Source organism: Lutjanus erythropterus, chromosome 1 (assembly GCF_056507025.1).
Source record: "Lutjanus erythropterus isolate fLutEry1 chromosome 1, fLutEry1.hap2, whole genome shotgun sequence".
In the NCBI taxonomy this organism is placed as follows: Eukaryota; Metazoa; Chordata; class Actinopteri; order Lutjaniformes; family Lutjanidae; genus Lutjanus; species Lutjanus erythropterus.
Window position 1 is genome coordinate 32,320,178 of NC_139317.1, and position 21,194 is coordinate 32,341,371.

General features: G+C 40.7%; 1 protein-coding gene across 3 annotated transcripts in view; it reads right to left on the reverse strand.

Moving 5' to 3' along the window:
• Positions 1 to 1,938: 1,938 nt before the first annotated feature.
• Positions 1,939 to 21,194, reverse strand: part of myo5aa (myosin VAa) — a 64,721-nt gene continuing 45,465 nt past the window's right edge. The window contains exons 18-42 of one of the 3 annotated variants that reach the window (XM_084720101.1): positions 20,806 to 20,914; positions 20,456 to 20,667; positions 20,137 to 20,293; positions 19,598 to 19,837; positions 19,265 to 19,513; positions 18,479 to 18,572; positions 18,242 to 18,387; positions 17,898 to 18,011; positions 17,596 to 17,730; positions 16,223 to 16,279; positions 15,815 to 16,042; positions 13,054 to 13,154; positions 12,803 to 12,859; positions 10,652 to 10,732; positions 8,404 to 8,602; positions 7,157 to 7,222; positions 6,633 to 6,726; positions 6,369 to 6,518; positions 5,924 to 6,078; positions 5,176 to 5,265; positions 4,704 to 4,854; positions 4,238 to 4,520; positions 3,237 to 3,411; positions 3,024 to 3,104; positions 1,939 to 2,269 (exon numbers count right to left, since the gene is read on the reverse strand). In XM_084720101.1, coding sequence (XP_084576227.1) covers positions 2,117 to 2,269; positions 3,024 to 3,104; positions 3,237 to 3,411; positions 4,238 to 4,520; positions 4,704 to 4,854; positions 5,176 to 5,265; positions 5,924 to 6,078; positions 6,369 to 6,518; positions 6,633 to 6,726; positions 7,157 to 7,222; positions 8,404 to 8,602; positions 10,652 to 10,732; positions 12,803 to 12,859; positions 13,054 to 13,154; positions 15,815 to 16,042; positions 16,223 to 16,279; positions 17,596 to 17,730; positions 17,898 to 18,011; positions 18,242 to 18,387; positions 18,479 to 18,572; positions 19,265 to 19,513; positions 19,598 to 19,837; positions 20,137 to 20,293; positions 20,456 to 20,667; positions 20,806 to 20,914 — 3,577 coding nt within the window. In that variant the 3' untranslated portion in view covers positions 1,939 to 2,116. The remainder of the gene's footprint in view (positions 2,270 to 3,023; positions 3,105 to 3,236; positions 3,412 to 4,237; positions 4,521 to 4,703; positions 4,855 to 5,175; positions 5,266 to 5,923; positions 6,079 to 6,368; positions 6,519 to 6,632; positions 6,727 to 7,156; positions 7,223 to 8,403; positions 8,603 to 10,651; positions 10,733 to 12,802; positions 12,860 to 13,053; positions 13,155 to 15,814; positions 16,043 to 16,222; positions 16,280 to 17,595; positions 17,731 to 17,897; positions 18,012 to 18,241; positions 18,388 to 18,478; positions 18,573 to 19,264; positions 19,514 to 19,597; positions 19,838 to 20,136; positions 20,294 to 20,455; positions 20,668 to 20,805; positions 20,915 to 21,194) is intronic. The other 2 variants (XM_084720110.1, XM_084720119.1) reach the window with 2 other exon arrangements.

Genomic DNA, 21,194 nt, shown 5'->3' on the forward strand with positions numbered 1-21,194 from the left:
GGCAAATCAAATTTCAAATCAAATGTTTCTCAAGTCAGATCTTTAAGACAGACTGACTACACTGTTACTTGAAAGTGATCAGGTTATTTTTTTGTGTCCATATATCACCAACCAGTCTACATGGCTTGCTGTGATAACAAGGCAGGCGTCAGTAACTATGTGCGCTGGTGATGCGTTTCTAACGTGAAAGGATGAGAAATGGAAATCCATCTTGACAATTATGCTGTTAAGTAGCAGTACAGAATCATTTCAATGTCTGTCCATGGACTCTGCTGATGATGCATTTACTTCACTCTGGATTTGACATCGTTTTTGCGTGTCATGTTGTGAGTGACACAAGCCAGAAAAGCCAGAGAACCCAGTTTGAGACACATCTGTAAAAATCCCACTGGAATCTAATTTCAAACCACTTTCAAACGTGGCTTGTGTCTGATTGGCAGAAATTGCATTTCATGTGATCTTTTGCTGTCCAGATTTTCTGAAATCAGCCTGTATATAATCTCGATGTGCCAAAAACAGATTTGGGCTGACAGTCTGAACAAGGCCTTAGTGTGGAAATAAGCAGAAAACGTTGTTGTAAAGCTGCAGAAATCTGAGGCAAACTCTCCAAATCTTCAGAGAAACCTTCTGCTCTGCAGTGACACATGGCTTTTTTACGATATACGACTTTGATATTCAAGAAAATTACAATACTGAAATAAATAATTCCACGTTGATAATAGTAAAACATTTTCAAAGCTTCAACTTGAGCTGTGACCAGAGAAGACGAGTAGAGAGAAGAAAGCCGTGGGTGGATGATACAGCAGTAAGCAGTGTGTAGTGTTGTGTGTGTGTGTGAGTGAATATCTTTGTGCCAGTGTTTTCCAGCTCTGATCACAGCTGTAAACAGTAGAGATTGTATTGCAGCAGGTCAAACCCATGGCATCTAGAGTTTGAACCACACACCTTCTTACATCTCTCCTCAGTTAAAACCCGTGCTACACTTCATCTGCCAGAAACGCAGGTGAGACATGACAAAGCAACATCTCTAACTTAAGACGTGACCTAACGAATAATCACCTGTGCTGGCACTCCTTCAGCTACTCTACATGATTTACCTGATATCGACATAAGTGTACAATGGAGCAAAAACTAAAAACTGTCCCTACAAAGCTGTTTGTATTGGGAAATGATGGTCCCATCCTTCATATCGGACACGTGAAAGCTTCTAGTCTTAAAAAGGTTGGGGACAGAGGTGGATGAAATAAATAAAATACATGATATATATTATGAATATTTATATATATATTTATATATGTATAAATAATATAGTACAGACGATGAGTTCTGTCTTGGCTTGACTGTGTTCAGAGAATAAAACGACAACATTACAGAACGAAGCCTGGTCCAGGTTGCCTCGACATGGGGTGGAGAGAGCTAACTTTATCACTCGCCTGGCTTCGAATTAATTTTGCCTATTAAACAGAGACCCAACATATCAAGCAAGACTACAGCTCATCAAGTTATTCCTCTTTGTCAGGTCCCAGCACCTTCTTTCGGGCCTTATGTGACAGTAGGTACATTCTCACTGGAGAACGAGACGATGACAAGAAGAACTATCTTAACATCTAGTTGTAACACAGAGGAGGGGGCTGGGGGGTGACCAGACCCAGGTGTCGGCGGAGTACTGGAGGCATCGATCTGGTCCTGTGGCTTCTCTAAGAGGCAGGCATTTATACAAGCAGTGGACGGACGGATGGTGGCGTTTTACAGCCAGACTTAAACCAGCGGCGGCAGCTGAGGGTGTATTTGGGTGCTTTTGTGCATTTTGTAAGAGAGAAGGTGCACGTGAGTGTAGACGTGCATGTGTTGTTTCAGAGGATGGAAGGATTGTACAGATGCACATTGACAGTTCAGCATGTGTGTGTGTGTGTGTGTGTGTGTGTGTGTGTGTGTGTGTGTGTGTGTGTGTGTGTGTGTGTGTGTGTACCTTTGCATGTTGTGTGTGTTCAGACCTGGGATTTCTTAAGAGAACTGGTTATCGTGTTTCAAATTAGCAGCTCTTCAAGACTTTTTAATTCATTTTTTTGGACAAATTGCTCAAATTGTGTTAACATAGATCCTGATTTTGGAGTGTTCAGACACGGGTGAGGAATGACAGGTTGAGCGAGCTGGGGATCTGAATGGTTTCCAGGGCGAGGGAGGAAGGATTGAACGGGAAAGTGACCGGATAAATCATCTTCGTGTCCATCAACAATTGGGGACTCTCACAGCGGTCTCGCAAACGAGTCTGAAGGGAGGAAGCAAACAAAATTGAAATAGTTAACATGCAGTTAAATTTCATTTGCAGAAAAACAAATGATGAATACCTAAAAATGTTTCTACCAATGGATGTATTACAGAGCCATGGGAGTGATGAGAAGACAGTGGGAGCAGAAACAGCTGATCAGTCATGTGGGTTACATCTTATGTCACAACTTATTCAGAATAAGGGTTTGCCATCTCTCTTTAACTGCATTAACTCTTTCTTGGAAAAGGCAAAAAACACCTCAAGCACGCGTAAAATACTTTTTGCAAATTTGAGGTGTTTTTCTCTCGCTCTCATTTTTTTAATCTGCCGATTACCTCAACCTTTTCCAATGCAATACTTCAAAATGTGCAAAAGGATGTGTGGATGGGAATACAACAATAGTAACTTAAGGGGGCAAATCGTGATGGTTTGAGTTGCCATGAGCATCATACCTGCTTTTATTGTTATACAAGTTATAATTGCATGATATTGCAGTTACAAGAGCTGATTTTAATGTAGAGAAAGTCCACCATTTTTGCACCACCTGAGTCAAAATATACAAATAAATTTGTAGACCTTGTACAATACTCTGTATTGTTGTCAAGTTGCCAACTTAAGGTTGAAGTTAATTAAATAAAAATGAACATAAGATTCAATTTGTGCTTTTTTCCAAGAGCATTAATGTCCTTAATGTTTACACTGATGGTACATAAAATCCAGAAAGTGCTGTATTTATACATCTGGAGTAAATTACCTGTATGGTTCGTATGAATGCAACTGACACTCTCTCCTCAAACTCGTTGACTGGAGTGTAGAGGTTCAGGACCTTCACAATCTGAAAGAGAGACATAACACAGAAAGGTTACACTGGCTGGATTTATGTTGCTTTTAAACAGACTGGTGGGAACAAGAAAAGATTTAAAAAGCTTGCCTGGATTATTTGAATGTGAATGACTGGATGGTTTACCTGAGCAGTGGTGAGGGCCAGGCACATGGAGCAGATGGCCTCTGCATCCTCATCAGTCTTCTTCTTCACCTGCAGTAGCTGAGCGGCCTGAATCAGAGGCTCCAGAGTCTCCTTGGCTCCACATGTCATCAGACCTTTGTCTCTGAGCCACTCCTCCAGCTGGCTCACATTGTACCTGTGTGCACACACACACGCACACATGAGTGTGGAAGGGATAGTTTGGATTTGTAGTCGGGGTCATATCAGGTACTTATCAATAGTCAGTGTATTACCAACAGCAAATGATGGAAGGCACGCCCCCAGTTTGGAGAAACACAGAAACAAAGCAATGTACTGCTGTGGACAGGGTCAGCAACAAAACATATTTTAGCCACTTAAAAAAGGCCCACCTAAAAAAAAAGATCTATATTAGTTCAAGTGTATTCTGTTTTAAGTATACTTTCACTGCTTTATCTTGGCATGCAGCAGCCTTTGTCAACAAGAAACCATCAAAATATAAGCCAAATATCAAGAAACTCTTTTGTCAAAAATTTTAACTTGCAGAAAACAGGAGTTGCTGTTCTACTGCTGCCTAGATCTGTTTGTTTGTGCTACTGTGTGACTTTGGTGAATGAAAACGAACCTTTTTTAACACCCACCCAACAGAATGGTTTAAAGAGAGCAATATTCAACTTATGTAACAGTGGTTACTGGGTGGAAAAAGCTATCCATCTGCAAAGTACATTGGTGAATATATTCTGAATATATCGTACACTTACACGGATTTCTTTTTAATGATTTGTTTTAGGTGGCTAAAATACATTTTGCTTCTGACCTTTTCCACAGCAGATCCTGCTGCATCACCAAAATGGGGGTGTGCTAACCACCATTATGGATACCCTCATACAACCCCACTTCAAATAATTTACTACCCGTTTAAAAGAAAAAAAGAAAAAAGAAAAATACATCACGCAAACATAGCTTCACTCTGGAGCTCCACCTTGAGCAGTGACATCTCCTACCTGATCTGCATGCCTTTGCTCCAGGAGCACATGTCCTTGCGCAGCAGCAGGTTGTTGAGGGTGACGGCTCCGATGATGTAGAACTGCTGCTTCACCACCTGCTTGATGAGCTCGGGGTCAGTGCCATGCTGGCACATGGTGGAGTGGAAGGCGCTGAGCTGCCGCAAGATGGAGTCCAGTGTGTAGGTGCCCTCGTCAGCAATGCTAGATGTCCGCTTACGGAGACCGGTGGGCTTCACCCCCGACACGCCCTGGATGGTCTCATGTTCCAGCATTCCAGAGACTGCGGGGAACACGCATGCACGTACGCTTTTAGCAAGCACTTGTCTCATGCACATAAGCAAATACATGTCAAAAATGACACAAAAAATTGCATATCTTCTTCTTCTTCTTGTCAGTTGCAGTAAATTAAAGTAGGATGAGCCTGTATGAGCACACAAACATTCAGACATGTACACGCACACACCTATCATGGGCTGCAGGATGTTTTCCATGCACTTGATCAGTTGCTGGTAGATCTGGATGGCCAGGTCACTGATCACTTGTCTGTACTCCGCCAGGTCAAAGTTGGAAAGACAGTGTTCGTTCTGCCTCGATGTGTTGTGCTTCATGAAGGCCTGAGGCACGCAGACAGACGCAGATACAGGTCAGAAAATGTTCAAAAGGATAGGAAATATTCTCTAAATCTTTATCTACAACAATTTGGCTAAGAAACTATTCCATTCTATTTTATTTTATATAAATGGTTGCTTTTGTATTTTGCATATTTGTACAAATAATATAGTAATTATTGATTAAATAATGTTTTGGAATAATGAGAATTTGACACAAAGAATAATGCCAATGACAAATCTGACAAATCAAAGTGTAATGAACTATATTCATGAATGTGTACATATTTGATTGAGACAGTTTCGATGTTTGTGCGTCAGTCTCACCTCATCTCCACTGTACTGTTTCAGACAGTGTAAGAAACGGCAGGTGTTCGCCAACCAGAAGGAAACCGTCTCAAAGTCGTCTCCTCGTTTCTGACGGGAAGAGGAAGAAAAAAATAGAGTCAGTAAACCAGCTGGTAACAGTCATACTGGAACTTCATCACATCCATTTCAGTTTAAACATCTGGTAAATTACTCAGAAGCAGCATTTAATGGGTTGTTTCAACCAACTTAACTGCAAAATGAGTTGAAAAAAGTTAGGTAGTTTAATTTTCATGGTGTTTGTGTAGCCTTGATCATTCACTGTGTCCATGGCAAGGTTTTCCTTACACACATCACAGCATAACTCATAAACCTAACACCTGATTATCTATGATATTGTGTATATATGCACTTTCAAGATATTGCCACATATCCAGTCAAACTAAGTTGGTTGTGGACGTCCAGATTTGTTATAGTTATGAGACACTTGGGGCAGACGTGTGTTACAGGCTGAGGCATACAGGTGTAGAGGCAGCTCTGCAGTCTGTGTTCAGTCACATGCCATACATCTTTCCTTGCTTACAAAACGTCAAGCTCGCTCTGACACACCCTCTACTTGTATGATCAATTTATTGTTTTTCAGAAATTCAGGATTTCATATTTAAAAGAGGGGTACATATTTTTCAATTTTCTCTTTTCTTTCCATTCTTATCCACACCTGGAAATCAAATTCCATACTATGTAGGAACCCTGAATACAGTGTACATACCTTCAGGATCTTCTTAATACTGTTGATGGTTGAGGTGAGCAGAGTTCGGACCTTCTGGTCATCATTGACGTAGTCCGCGTGTCTCAGACACATGAATAGGATGTAGGCTGGCAAACCTGGGATCAGATTTACAGCTACACCGCGAGGCTTCAGCTCTGGAGAGAGAAGAGGAGGGACGAGTTCAGTGACAGACTGAGGACAAACAGTCATACAAAGCCTCACTTCCTGCAGATGGTTTAAGGATTTCAGGCTGTAGAAACTGTGGATAAAGCCTTTGTGTTTAACATTTACTGAGATTTTGTGGATTCTTGCCTTAAATTTTGACATTTTATTTAGAAATGGGCATAAGGCATTGCAAACTTACCTGAAAAAGTAATTTCAAGTTAGCCAAAATGGTTTATCAATTATTATTGACTATTTTGCATTAAAATCTTTTGGTTCTTACCCAGGATGAGGTTCTTGACCAGTTTAAGCTCATCCTCCTTCTTGTACTCCAGCATCCCCTGGAAATCTTTCTCTCTGCGAGGGATATTGACGGGGTGGATGGGCTCATCCACCATCTGTCCTGGAGATGTCTGTCCCTCGGTTTGACCCGCTGGGACACAACACATAACAGACATAACAGTGAGGCAACAAACTGAACTGGAGCCCTCAAACATACATATATACAGATTTTCAAGGTTTTGCTGACTGATGATTTCTCCCTTACCTCCCATCTCTCCAATCCTCTTGGAGTAAACCTTCAGCTGCTTTTTGAGCTTGCGGATGGTTCGGTCCTGCTTCTCTAGCTGCTCCATTAGATCCTGGAACAGGCAAGAAAGAGAAAGGAAAGAGAGAGAATAGTGAGGACAAAGGGCAGTGCTTCACACTGGTGCCCTCCAGTGGTAAGAACAAACACTTTTTTGTAAATCTCACTCAGCTCAGTCTTGGAAAATGTGAGTCTTGAAAACGAATAAATAAAGACAGAAACAAACAGGAGGGGTGGAGGGATTTAAAATCAACACGAGAGCTGCTCTGCTGATTGTTTTTTCAGAAGAAGAGAAGTTTCAGAGCTTCACTTGCTGTTAGAGGAGAGAAAAAGGTGCCGAACTGCTCCGCTGTGAGTTAGACAACACTGCTGTGGAGAGTTAGAGCGACGCTCAGCGATATCTCATTCAAAACACACAACCTCAGTTAGTTCAAACATGCAAACACACATGCAGGCACACACACACACACTGCGTCTCTACATACAACCATCCGTCGTAAAATGATGACTCGAGCTTCTCGGGACGCTGTGGGGTCGTCAGCCAAGAGTTCCTGTCAGGTGACACCATCCACACAGATGAGTGTGTGTGTGACACAGTGTTGTAGTGTCTGTTTCAGCTTTTCGATATGTTCTTCAAGTGAAACCACCAACCCAAACATCTTCAGTATGTATATGTAACATGGGAGGAATTATGTACATCTGTAGTTTTTCATTTTCATTTCATCTTCGTCTTTAACTTTTCATTTAAGTCTCCACCAGAAAGTGAATAAGTGGCTCTCCCCAAAATGCCAAACTACTCATTTAAGCCATATCCAACAAAAACTTCTATAGCCACAATTTACCCAAAGTACCCAAACTTTAAGGAACTACTTTTCAAGGAAAAAACATGTTTCTTTAGCCCATTTGTTCTATCGTAGTCGAACTATACATCAGTGATGTCATATAAAGTGATATATAAAGTGACAGGCATGGAGGAGATTCATGTTATGCTGCTGTTGATCATGATTTACTATTTTGCAAATAGGGGCCATAGAGTCAGTGACTGAAAGTGACAAGCAGTAGTGCAAAAGTGGAAACAAACTGTTTTCAGCTGCAGATTTTTGAAAAATGGTGGCTGAATAAAATTCTGCAAATACTTAACCAAAGTTCCATTACTTCTTGAAAACACTAGTCCCCTCAGTGGGGACTTTTTTGGGGGTAAAATAAAGTCTGCAGACTGCTGACACTGGTCCCTGCAATGCAAAGTCATGCCTAGGCATTCCTGCCACTTTATTATCCACTGAGGGATGCTTTGCAACTACGAAAATGAAATGCAACAAAACAAAACAGGAACAAAAAAAGAATTTAATTTAATTTTCATTGTTGGCTACATCAGGTGAATCTCCTGGGGAGCATGTATATCTAACTTGAAATGTCAGTGTTGTTCAATTTCAAAAGAAATTTATTTGACTAGACTTGGAAAAAAAATGCTTTCAAATGCAGGCTTAAACCCACCTTGTTTCTCTCTGTTATGGTCACTTTAAGTTAACATTTTAGCCGATTTCTACTTTGGATACTTATTTTGAACTTTTTTTTCTAACCTCACTTGTAATATTAACATTCCAGTATGTATTATATTCTGCCTGTGTGCATGTGTGTGTTTGTAGGACTGAGGCCTCACTGTTGTGTGTCTGATGTTGAAGTTACTACTCTTCCTCAGCCCATATGTATGTGTGTGTGCACTGCAGCGTACCAGGTTTTCATTGGTGAGTCGGGTGATCTCGTGCTGCAGACTGGCTTCGATTCGGGCCTCTGGAGGCAGCTGGAGGTTTTGGGCCAAGAGCTGCTGCTGACGGTTGTTCTCCTCCTTCACATTCTGCAGCTCGCCGCGCAACGCCTCCACCTCATTATCGTAAGTCCTCCGCTGAGTCTGCAGCTGGTGCTCCAGTAACCTGAAGTGGGGAGGGAAACGAGACGAAGACAGGAGGAGGAGGAGGACAAGTGTGCAAAAGATGGAACACGGAAGGGGATGTAGATGGGAGATGAAGGGAGGAGGGGAAAGTGGCAGACGAGGATTGACAGGTGGAGGATGGAGAGAGGAAGAGGAAAGTTTTGAGGTGTGGAGGAGAAACAAAGAACGGGGGAAACAAGAGAAAGAGTATAAATAGGAGAAGGAGAGGAATCAGCACTATAGTGTGAGTGAAAAAACACAAAACTGTGAGAGAGACAAAAGTTGAGGTTTCCACCAGTGTGGTGACGCAGGCCAGCAGCATGCTGTGCAGCCCAGAGCCCAGCCTCTCTGAACACCTGATTTAAGTCTGCTGAGTCAATGAGCTTTCTTGAAAAGTTGAACCGAGCCAAAACTGTAGTCAGAGGTCAGGCTTCAAACAGAGCAGGTAGAGCTGATAGAGGTTCAGTTTCACAGCTTCAGAGGGAGGATGGACCTGCCTCAAGTCACCGTGCATGGATGCTGATTTAACACTCTGTCAGTCCTGTTATATAAGTCATGCGGAAATTAGTTAACCAAAATTCAGTAGGACACCCACCTATTAACACTACCAGTGAAGCAAGAAAACTTAAATTCATTTTGTTCTCACTATGTGTGATTGTAAGACAGACATTGGAAAAGAAAAGAGTAAACTTGTATATTTCTCCAGTGTGGGATCAATAAAGTTATTCCTATCTTATCTTATCTTAAAAGTTTAAGATGACGCATTGAAGGTTTTCAGTCATGAGATCAAAGTCAAATAGTGTTCGCTGACATTTTTTTTGTTTTTAATATCAGGATATAAAGAAGCATTTCTCACTGTCTTTAGACGACTCTAAAGCAAGATCTGCAGTAAATATTGAGTCAAATGGAGTTCTAACACTTAAAAGGAAAATTTGGCACTTTCGATGTGAATGTCCAGTCAGCGTTGATGGTGAATGTAGTCAGTTGAAGCAATTGAAGTCCTCAGTGTGTGCTAGACTGATCAAGAAGACTGAGTTTTCCTGCTAAAAGAGCTGTGCAAGCAGTGCCTACATGTACCAGGATGTATTTCAGGGGGATGTCTGATGCCCACGCCCATGTATCACCGCCCTAGCCTGTAGCTATAACTTTGTTGGCAAGAACATAGTGAAAATTGGCAGAAACTCTTATCTGGGACGCCCTTTGCTACCCAGAGGCGGAGACTAGAAATCCAAGATGAAACAGTGTGTAGTTCTTCTGTAACTGATTTTTTAGTAGGGGAACTCAGTTTTCTTGGCCAATATAGCACACACTGAGTAATTTAGTGTTTCAGTTGACAACATTTATTATCAATACTGAATGAATATCCACATGAAAAGAGCAGAATCTTCCCTTTAAGAGGCCGTCAGTGACACACCGTTAATGACAGAATAAAGATAAATTCTGCAGCGCTTTGTTAGAAATAAAAGGGGAAATTAAACCAAAACCTTGTCGAATTTACAATATATTAGACAAGTACTGTGCGAGTGAAAACAAAAGGGAAAAACTGAGGCTACATCAACACTAATACACATAAGTTTTGCTACATCTACACTTAGCATTCACACTACCTCACATTTTAGACTTTTGGAAATCCTGCTCACACCATTTAAGTTCAGGTGTTTTCAGGTGTGTTAGCATGGATGGACATTATGTCTGAAAAAAATTCTAGATGGAGATTATTTTAGTTTTAAAACACCATGTTAAAATGAAAATCTATTAATGTGGATGTAGCCTTAATGTTTAGTTGTGTAAAAAATAGAAATAGTACCCAAAAAGACCAAATGATTCTCTAACTTACAACACAACACCAAACTTATTTACTGTTGTATACCCTAGTAGGGCCCATCTAATGAGCCCTGAGGCCTACAAGTGACCAACCAGCTATACAAAATAAATAGAAATGTAGATATGATAGAAAACCTGTTAAGGTTGAGAAAAGCATGAATGAAGACCCATCCTTTCCTGTGAAAAGGCAAACACATCATGCTCAAAAATCACACTTCAGTTACACCTGATGGTTTCCTTTAAGCCCTGATTAACCAGCCACAGCTCTCCGTCCTCATTCAGCTTATGGAAGTCTGGAGCAGCAGATCTGACCGACACACAACACAAAGGAAACATGAACAAACACAATGACAAAAAGAAAAACGTGGGATGGTTGGGTGTGGGGAGATATGTGCAAAGACAAGGAGAATACATCTTTATCTGGGAAGAGTCTCTATGTGTATGCATGTAAAAAAAACACCATCCTTTAAGAAAACTTGGAAATGCTTCAATCTGCTTTTTAGTGACTCTAAATTTATTTTGTTTAACCATAAATCTTTTCTCTAAAAATGCAAACTAGTAGTAGGTTGCAGCTGATTGCAACAGTGGTGGAGTCTATTGTCTATGTGTAGCCTGCTGTGTACTAAATATTTTCCAATTTACACTCTGATGTGAACAAACAAGGTCACAAGCAACAAAGAGAGCAACATAGGAGAAACAGAGGGATAAAGGCAGTGATGCACAGTGTAACTTTCTGAGTAACTCTGTAGTGTAACAATGCAACACTGTTACTTTAATTATCCTGGAAAAATGTTGTTTAGAAACAATAAATATGTTGTAGATGTGAGCTACCTACTGCGTGAACAATATCAAGTGTTCTTTGGCTGATGATCACTGTTGCCAGATTGGGTGTTTTTTTAACTGGGCTGTTTTGTTACATTGAGTGAGTACACATGCCTGATTTTTAACACATTAAAAATTAGAGAACATTAAAACTATATTCATAAATTCTATTAGGTATACAAACACACCCAGAGACTCAGCACAACTCGGTCTTCGTCAAAACAGAAACCTTTGTGCTCACAACATTATTATTTGTTGGGCTTTTTAATAGCATGGGACTTTATGCACTTCTCTATCTCTTCATTCTTTATTTTGAACATTTAAAAAATGTGTGTGCTATAGCCTTTAAATAGGCATGCTGTCAAGGCTTGTTGCAGTTTACCAAGTTTGCATTTTTATTTAACCTGTCCCTTTATTTTTCTTTATCTTTATGGCAGGGGGCAGAAATGGAGAAAAGCTTTATTGTGGCATTGTATGACGTAGTCTCCTACCTGCATTCTGGCACACTTGTGAACTTGAATTGTTGTTTTATTATTATGTCATATTGAAAAATGGTGATAAACCACAATACTATAGCTATTGTTTATGAATCCATATGTATTGTTTATTATAAATAATATTTGGGCTTGTTTTAATCAACTTGGTCAGATTTTGAGAAATAATTAGGCTGGAAACCATCAAACCAATCTGGCAACGTTGATCATGAGGCATGTGCGCAGCATTTTGTGGCCAACTGGATGAGCTGAACTGTTTATAGAATGGGATAAATGTAGGGAAGGGAGCTAAAAACTGTGGAGAATATGATAAATGTATAATAAAAATATTTCTGTGAATCGGTGTTCAGTTCATTAATAGTGTTCTGTGCATCTCTGCTTTAACAAACAAAGAAACAAGTGGGCTTTCATGCAGGATTTATGCCAAACTCATTCCATAAAGCTGAGATAGAAGGCTTCCTACCACAGCATCACGCCCTGTCACTGCTGAACAGTCTGTGTGAGAGGTGCTCATGTTGTACATCTACGTGTTAAAAAGGTTAAAACTACAAGAAGACTAGGTTTATACCTTTTTATCTCAGATATTTCCATGCTTTCATGCTGCACATTTTTTAAATACTGCACTGTAATCAGTTCTGCAGCATCTCCAAAAACAGAAGCCACTAAAAACATATTTATATGTTTGTTTGAGGGAAAACAGAAACTAAAAAGTCAGCTTCTGCTCTTGTTCATGCTGAACCATTACAACCCATGCACACCTATGAATCCTACAACTCGACTCCAAAGCCAAACACACATTCCTTGACTTCAAATCCTGGTAAACATAGCTTGTTAGAGCATAAGTCAGACCTCAACTGTAGCTGTAGAGCTGCTTCATTATTCCACATGCTGTTAAGGCAGAAAACGCAAAGCTACCCAAGCTGTCATCAGCACTACGATGTATAATCAGCTGTTTCGGCTTCAGTAATATCAGTCATTTGTAATGTTTTCAACCCTGTTTGGCATCCGCGTGGCCATGCATGAACTGCTCCATGATGCATAGGCCACGTCTCATTGGTTACCTCAGCCTACTCAGGAGATCACTGACTTCCAGCGGCCTACGCATGAACCTGGGAGATCTGCACAGGACAAGGCAGTGTTCACAAACAAACATTTCTTGCACATATATGACGGATAAAATTAATAATAGAATAAGAGCCCAGAAAGACAGAGAATTTGGGCAAAAGACAGAAGATGGAGTTGGGGACTGAGTGAATTCAACACTGATGTGAGGACCTGGAGGCTGGGAGGAGCTCTGGCTTCAACAAAGTACCTGTTGGTGTCTTTGAGGCCGATGCAAGCTTGCTTGAGTTCGTCAGCATCCTTCAGTTTGGACACATCCTCAGCATAGACAGACGGCTCGGTCATGGTCTCCTATAAAAAAAAAGTAGACAGGAAAGATGAATGAGAAAGAGTAACAACCTGTTCAGAGAGTATCCTGGTTGATTGTGTTGATTGTGAGTTCATTCTGCTGTGGGCAGTCAGCGTGTGTGCTGCTGACTCCCTGCCAGCATCACTGTAGCTCCTGGCTACGACTGTCTTTTTACTCTGACAATCATCAGCCAGCTGGGGCCTCGGGTTGAAACAGTGACAGGCCATCAAATGACGCCTTGCCTATCTCTACGGGGAACGTCACTTCACAGCGGTGGCCTTTTCTTCTAGCTTTAACGAGACAAGCGGTGCTGCTGTACAGCCTTGACAGCGCTGAGAGCAGAGCATCAGCTGATTATTAACTGTGGGTTTGAGGTCACTTGTGATCAAAGTGTTCGAGCAAAGATCATGTGACTGCTGTGTGATGGCTAGATTTCAAGACAAGCATGAAAGAGTGACACTGGGAGTCTCTGCGGAGCTACAGTTTGATGCAGCACACAGGTTCTTTCTTTAGTGAGTCAGCAGCAACATCAATAACTCAACACCTACATTTATGATAAGTACAGACACAAGCCATCAGTGCTCTACATCAGCCCTTTTGGAGTCACACCACTAATTTAAAATTCAAATTAAATCGAATATCATGTGATGAATTTGAAATACATGCTCTGCAATAATGCATCATGTAATAATGCTTTATTGTCCAATAACTTTAAAAAAGTAATAAAATTTCACTTCATTATGTAAGAACACCCACATTTAAATTTACATATTGTAGTAGTTATTACAAAACACAGGCCATGAACTTAAAAAATATAATAACATATGGTGCATTATGTAATAATCACCCAAAACGAGTGTAATAATGCACCATATTATTACATTTTCATCATAAACAAATTGCAACTTCCTTATTTGGAAATAATCACCACAATATGTAATAATTTATTACAAAATGTTTACAAATTTATTACATATTGGGTCACAAAATGTGGCAGATTATTACAACATGGGGTGAAAATTAATTACATCTTGTGAAGTGATTACATAATGTGGTGTTGCTACTTCCTAAGGTCCAACACGTTCTGATTGGGCACTTCTGAAAACAACTGCAGTCACCTGTACCTGAAAAATCTATCTATTTGAATTTTTTCTACATATAGTTACTATCATATGTTAACACAAATCTTCAGGCTTTCAGCTTGCAGAGTTTTTTTCAGTTTGTGGTAACATCCATCCTTGGGGTGTGGATGTGTTACAGACAGTGTTCACAAGGATGGATGCAAAATGGCTGTTGTAAAATGGCCACTGAGCAGAACTCTTCACGAGTTTTAGTGGAACCAACAGCCCATAAATGCATTCAGCCAGACAAAGGACGAGACAGATGAGACAATCAAACTGTAATGTAAAGCCTCTGATTGGAAGAATGCTGATCTTGTGTTTCCTCTGTCACTCATGTGTGTACATGCTTTATAAGTCTGGGCTCTACCTTTGTCCGTTTGCTTCAGTGCAAGTTGTTGCTTTAAATGGAAATTCCATCCTTGCATACTCTCACACTGTTTGTATATTATTAAATTAATTTTCAAAGCATTTCAGGAGTTTTTGTTGTCACCACTTTCCCTCAACCTGCTCTTTTTACTTGAGTCCTCAAAATGAGTTCGCGATTTCCTACATTAACTTGATTCATTCAGCATGAGTAGGTGGAAAAAGGAATAACGGTACACACTATGCTCATTGTACAGAACTAATGAATACATTCGTTTTAAGGTTAAGTCTCCTACTAAACATGCTGGCGCCTGATAACAGCTTTGTAGTAGCTTCCTGTCAAAAAAAAGAAATCTTTGCCTCTAAATAACCACCAGATATACAAAATACCTCATTCATGGCTGTTTTTACATCTTAAAATATTGAAGTGTTATATGTTACATAAAATTAACAGTTGTTAACTGTTGTCCTCTTACTATCACTGACATGACATAAAATTGATTCTGCTGGATCAGATTTCTTACTTCAGGAGGTTTTACATACAAGACACACAATGAAAAAAGTGTCAAAAACTCATCCATGATGCATTTCTTTAACTGTACCTTCTCATCCTGTGGGAAAGCATGGATGGAGGAGAGAAGGTGGAGACGGGAGTTAGATACACTGAGGGAACAGTGAAAAAAAACAGCTACAAACAGTGGGAACAATAATGTGATTTAATTAGAATTTGGACCTCAAATTGACATCTATCTATAGCAACTGTTCGAGTTAAAATATCAGTCTTATAATGTGTGATTCATCATTTGTCTTTTAGACAAAATGACACCTATTTTTAATACTGTTTAAAGCTAAAAAGTCTAAAAAGTAGAAATCTGAGATTAGATTCTGTGACAAAATGTGATAAAAGTGATCTTTAGCCAAGACAGATTTTGGTCTGATCGTAATGTTACTTTTAGGGATATTGTGCAAACAAATAGACAAACAGACAGAGAAACAATGTGGGTGAAAACATCACGCACAAATGTAAGAAGGTGGATGCAAGCAAGCAGAGTGCCACCCACTTAAATCCAGCTTCATTTTGTGGACGAACAACAGCACCATGTGATCACAGTGCCCAGATGTTATATTACATGTGGACAATTGTAGGCCAAATACCAAGAAATAAAATGTTCCTCTACCTTGTGGTGCATAGCCTCCTTCTGGCTGACTAACTGGGAGCGCAGAATCAGCACCTCCTCCTTGCGGACCTCCAGCTCCTCACAGGAGGCATTGAGCTGCTCCAGGAGCACCTTGTAAGCCGGAGAACCTGGGGCCCCGGTGCTTGCAGCTGCGTCACCCAGCAGGCTTTGCCTCATCTCCGCCAGATTATGTTTCAGCTTCTTGTTCTCCGACTCCAGCTCCTGACGCTGAGAGGTGAAAGAGTTCAGTACTCGGGGTAAAAGTCGTAATAACAAGAGGGAAATGAGTCTTTCTGAAGCTATGGCACTGAATTACTGTGATAAAATAATCTGTCTGGGCTGTGAATCAAGTCACTCTGAAGTGAGCGAGGAAAAATATTTCTGCTTCCCTCTCCTCTGACTGCTCACCTTCAGGGACTCGTACTCCAGCTCCGCACCACGAGCCTTTTTGAACTCTGCGTCATCCTGAAAGAAGGAGCAAAGCACTGTGATGACAATATGTTTGGGACTGGGACAAAGTGTGTATAATACAGATATATATATATATATATGTAAGCATCTGAAATACGGAACCTGGTTTGATTAAAAAAATATATATTTTCTAGTAAATAACCTATATATTAACTAATGAAGCACAAAAGAGTCATGAAAAGTGTAATAAAAGTAGTTATCTGTACTTATACTGGGCTGTTAACACGCTTAGGTATGCATATATTAGGGATGCACATTTTTTTTAAGCTGATACTGATAATTAGCTGCTTATCATCACTGATATTAATAAGATAACCAATAGTTTCAGTATTTTGAAAATAAGTTCATATAAAACATAGATGAAGAGGAGTGTATGAGAGTGAATGGCTTTGATGTTTTGAGCAAAGATGCATAACATAGTATTCCATAGCTCTGATCTAAACAAATCTAATGCTGAAATTACTATTACAACAAACACACCAGTTCTGACTCTTCAAATGTTCAATTTTTTTTTATATTAAAGCTCAACAAAAAACACTTATTAACAAATATAGTTTAGCTTTAACAAAGCATTTTGCCAAAGAATTCAAATTAAATGCTTTGGCATAATCTGTCAAATCAGGTATTATTACAGCCAATAATTATAGTAATTGATTTCATTATCAAAATAATAAAAACTAATATAAATTTCCATGTGCATCCCTAGTATATAAGCTTTTAGACACCTTTTCATTAGGCCCTATCCAAGCATTGTTTGAGTTTACAATCTTCTCTGGTCTAAACATCACCACACATCATGGGGGACCTCACATGGACAATCAGCTCCACACTGCTCTGGTAAGAAAGGCTCAGCAACAGCTCTTCTTTCTAAGGACACCGACCTGTCTGTGAATCTGCTTGTGCCCTGCTATCACTGCTCTATACTGACACACTGTAATTCAGTATGGTATGGCAACTGTTCAGCAGCTCTCCAGAGGGTCATAAACAGCTCAGGAAATAATTGGACTTCCCAAATTCTCACTGCCCTCAGATCATGCTGTCTCTGCAGATCCAGCAGCATTTTGAAGGAACTCAATTTCTGTTCTTTTATTGTTCTTATTTATCAGTATGGCAGGTGTGTGTCTGTGTTTGTGGATGTGAACATGTCCGGTGTGTGGATTGTTAATGAGCAGAAAATGTCATTGTAGAATGTGTAACGACAATAAAGGCATTCTATTCTATTCTAGTATTAACACACCAGATTGAGGCTCTTAGAATGAAGTGTTGTTAATAAAGTGAGATATTTCAGAATTCAGTTTGGGTGTCAGTACCCTGGCTCTAGCCCGCTGGAACTGATCCTCTTTGTTTTCCAGCTCGTTGCGCAGCGACTGCTTTTCTTGCTCCAGCTCTGTAAGACGTTTCTGCAGCTTGAGAGTTAATGAGGTGTCGATTCCTCGTGTCACGTCCTGCACAACAGAAGACAGTTCCATGAAAGGTGTTTCAATGAAAAGCCATAAATGCTTTTCCCGACTTACACGGCAATCAATACTGTGCTTCACTTAAACATCACACAATCAGTTTGTAATAGAGAGGACCTGAGAAATATGACAGTGCTTGATGCAAACATTCTTACTTCTGCGGCACGTGAGCCTTCTTCCAATTCGGCGTACTCTGAGTTGTAGGTGTACTCTGATTCGTTGCTGCTGTGGGTGGAATCTGTTCTCCTGTGGCCAGGCTTGGAGACGTTCTATGGATGAGAGAGAAAATGAGGCTTATAATTTAAAAAAACTATTGACTAAAGTTCTCCCTGCTGTGCCTTCAGACTACAACTAAGCGTCTAATCTTACAAACCCTCTGCTTTCTGCTGTTGTGGTGAAGCAAATCTGATGTTATGAAATACTGAATAATAGTTCAAAAAAATGTGTTGCCTTAAGTGTTTTCAGAAAAACATAAAATAGGACTAAAATATTTCCTCACCGAGGAAGCCATCTCCTCCTTCAGGTCGTCGTATTTCTCCTCGAGGCGAAGGTGTTCTGTCAGGAGATTCTGATAGCGAGAGCGCTCCTCGTTCAGATCCGTCTCCAGCTGCTGAGTCTCCTGTGCGATGGCACGTGCCATTTTCTCTGATGGGACAAAACACACAGAAGCAGTTTAAAAGAAGAAACCTAGTGTGCAACTTAAGTCAGTGTGATATATCAGCTGATGTTTGCATACCTGTCATCTGCTGACTCTGTTCCTGAATCAACCTGTTCAAGTCGTCCTTGTCTTTCTTCAGCGAGCCATTCTGATCCTTCAGCTCTGACACCATCTACACACACACACACACACACACACACAATCCATTTATCAGTCATCAAACAGATTACTGTAATGTGATGCTTTAAACAAAAGCTTCACATTTAGGAAAACATCCTAGATTATTTAAAGACATAAGAGGACAAAACACAAGATAAAACAGAAAAAAACAAAGAAAGAACACAGAGTACAGACATTTCAGTGACTACTTCTCTAGCATGCTACTCTATCTCCTGTGCTCACCTGCCTCCGGGCAACACTGCCCTCTGAGCCCACCACTTGCCCTTTTGCCCCTGGTTCGCTCTGGCTCCTAAATTGGGGAAAAACTGTTTTCTTCTGATGCAAATATGCATTTTTATCTATATGTGATGTACATATTTCAAGGGAACTATGGGAGATTGTACTCATTAAGAGAAATTTCTATTGAACTTATACAACTAAACTAACAATTGGACTTTTGAAAGTCTCATGAAAGGGAAAGGATGTGGAGGCGAGAAGACAGGATTCAAAAAGAGTATTTTCCTTGAAATTCAAACCTCCAAATTATTCTCTAAAACAGGTACAAATATGTGCTCAACATCTACATAAACATCTTTGAAACTACAACCAAGAGTAAGGAAAGAGACACAAACACATGGATGGACATGTAACACAACTACAAAGGGCTGGTAAAGGGCTCGATCTGGATCTGGATCCCCATCTTACTTTCTCCATTTCGTCCCTGTAGGTCTGCGCCCAGTCCTCGATGGTCTTCTTCTCCTGCTGTGTGACAGTGAGCTCCTTCTTCAGCCTCTCCAGCTCCTCCAGCAGTGAGGACACCTGGTTGGTTTTGTTCTTGGCCTCCTCCTCCACCCCACGCAGCCGGCCCAGCTCGCCACGCAGCCGCTCGCTCTCTGCTGTGTAGGTGCTCTCCAGACCGGCTAGCCTCTCGTTGACTGTGCGGTTTTCCTTGCTCTGGAGACACAAGGAGGTCATGGCGAAATAGCATCAATACATGAGAACGCAGAAACAAAAATGAGGGACAAAAAGGCCACTCACTTGCTCGTCGATTTTCCTCTGCAGCTGCATGATCTTGTTCTCCATGCCTTTGTTGAGCTTCTTGAAGTGCTCCACTGAGCGAGCCTCGATCTTCAGCTTCTTCAGCTCCCGCCTGGCCCTCATCCTGCGGATGCAGCACTGCAGGTAGACGATGGAGACAAGGCAGCGCTTGTACCAGCACCGAGCCAACCAGCCTCGAACGTGCTTTTGAATGATCACCATCTTGTGCTCCCGCAGCAGCTACAGACACAGAAACAGTACAGAAGAGGCAGAGAGAGATAAGAGCACATGTAATTATTACAGAGACTAAATATTTTTAGATTTTACTGTCAGACAAATATTCCTTTCTGAAATATTTCCACTTGCTCTCCATAATGTGTCTTTCATTCCAGGTGAATGTCAGTACAACGGAATAGACAGTAACTGCACCATAAGAGCACAAAATCAGTTTTTCAACTGATTTTCATTTTTTTAAATTGGAAATGCAATAATTATGACCTGTTGTTTTAGTCTGCAGTGTTTTGCAATGTGTCTCTTACCGCCTGGTACTTCTGCCGGGCCATGTAAGCTCTGAGGATGGTCTGCATTGCCAGAGCGGCTGCCTGCTTCTGTCTGTAGCGTTTCTTTGCCACGTACATTCTCTGGTACTTCTGGATGATGGTGGCTGCCTGAGTACGACGCATGAACTTGGCAAGGCTGAGGAGAGCCAAGATCATTTTAATATTACATGAGACTTATTAACTGCATTGGGACTCAAAATTAATTGTTTTACCCAATATTATCTTATAAAACAAACAAATGAGTTTTGTTCTGTTTGAATGGATGGAGGAGGTTGAGTATCAGGTTCAGGTGACTCACCAGCGAGCCTGGTATCCTCTGGTGAACCTCTGGATGGTGATGGCAGCGCTGCGCTGGCGCAGATACTTCTTGCGTGCCAACCAGCAACGAATGGTTTTCTGGATGCGAATGCAGGCAGCACGCAACTTGTCCGCTCTCAACTTCTCCAGGTAAGCCACCTGGCCGGCCCTGAAGAAGATCTTGGTCTTGCCAAACTGGTATTTGTCCTGGTCCTGAAGGAAGACAGGACGAGAAATCGGGGATCAGAAATCCATTTAAATGTATACGCTACAGGCAATGGAAATCCTAAAGTATCACTCATTTTTCATTTTTAAGAGGAAAATAAAAAACTGTCTGACTGTCAGACTGACCTGCACTAGTTTCTCCAGAACGTTCTTACAAGTCAACTTCTTGTCAGGTAACACGTCCTTCTGCTTCATCAGCACTCTGTAACGGCTGAAGAACTCCTGGTACGTCCATCTGAGACACAGGCACATAAAAACTGTTAGAAGACTGCTAGAGAACTACAGTTTCTTCAATTCAGTGATTTTTTGGTTTTGTTTTTTTATCAAATTTGCAAAGATAGAAACAGTTTGCTTGGGTTAGAAAATGTATTTTGATACATTCTTGACTGACATGTCTGCACAACATATGCACAATATAAGCAAAGCAAGACTTAAATCAGAGAAGGTTAATCATGTGTGCAACTAGACACTACATCTCATCTATCATGTACTGAGCTGGCTGTATTGTTGTAAAG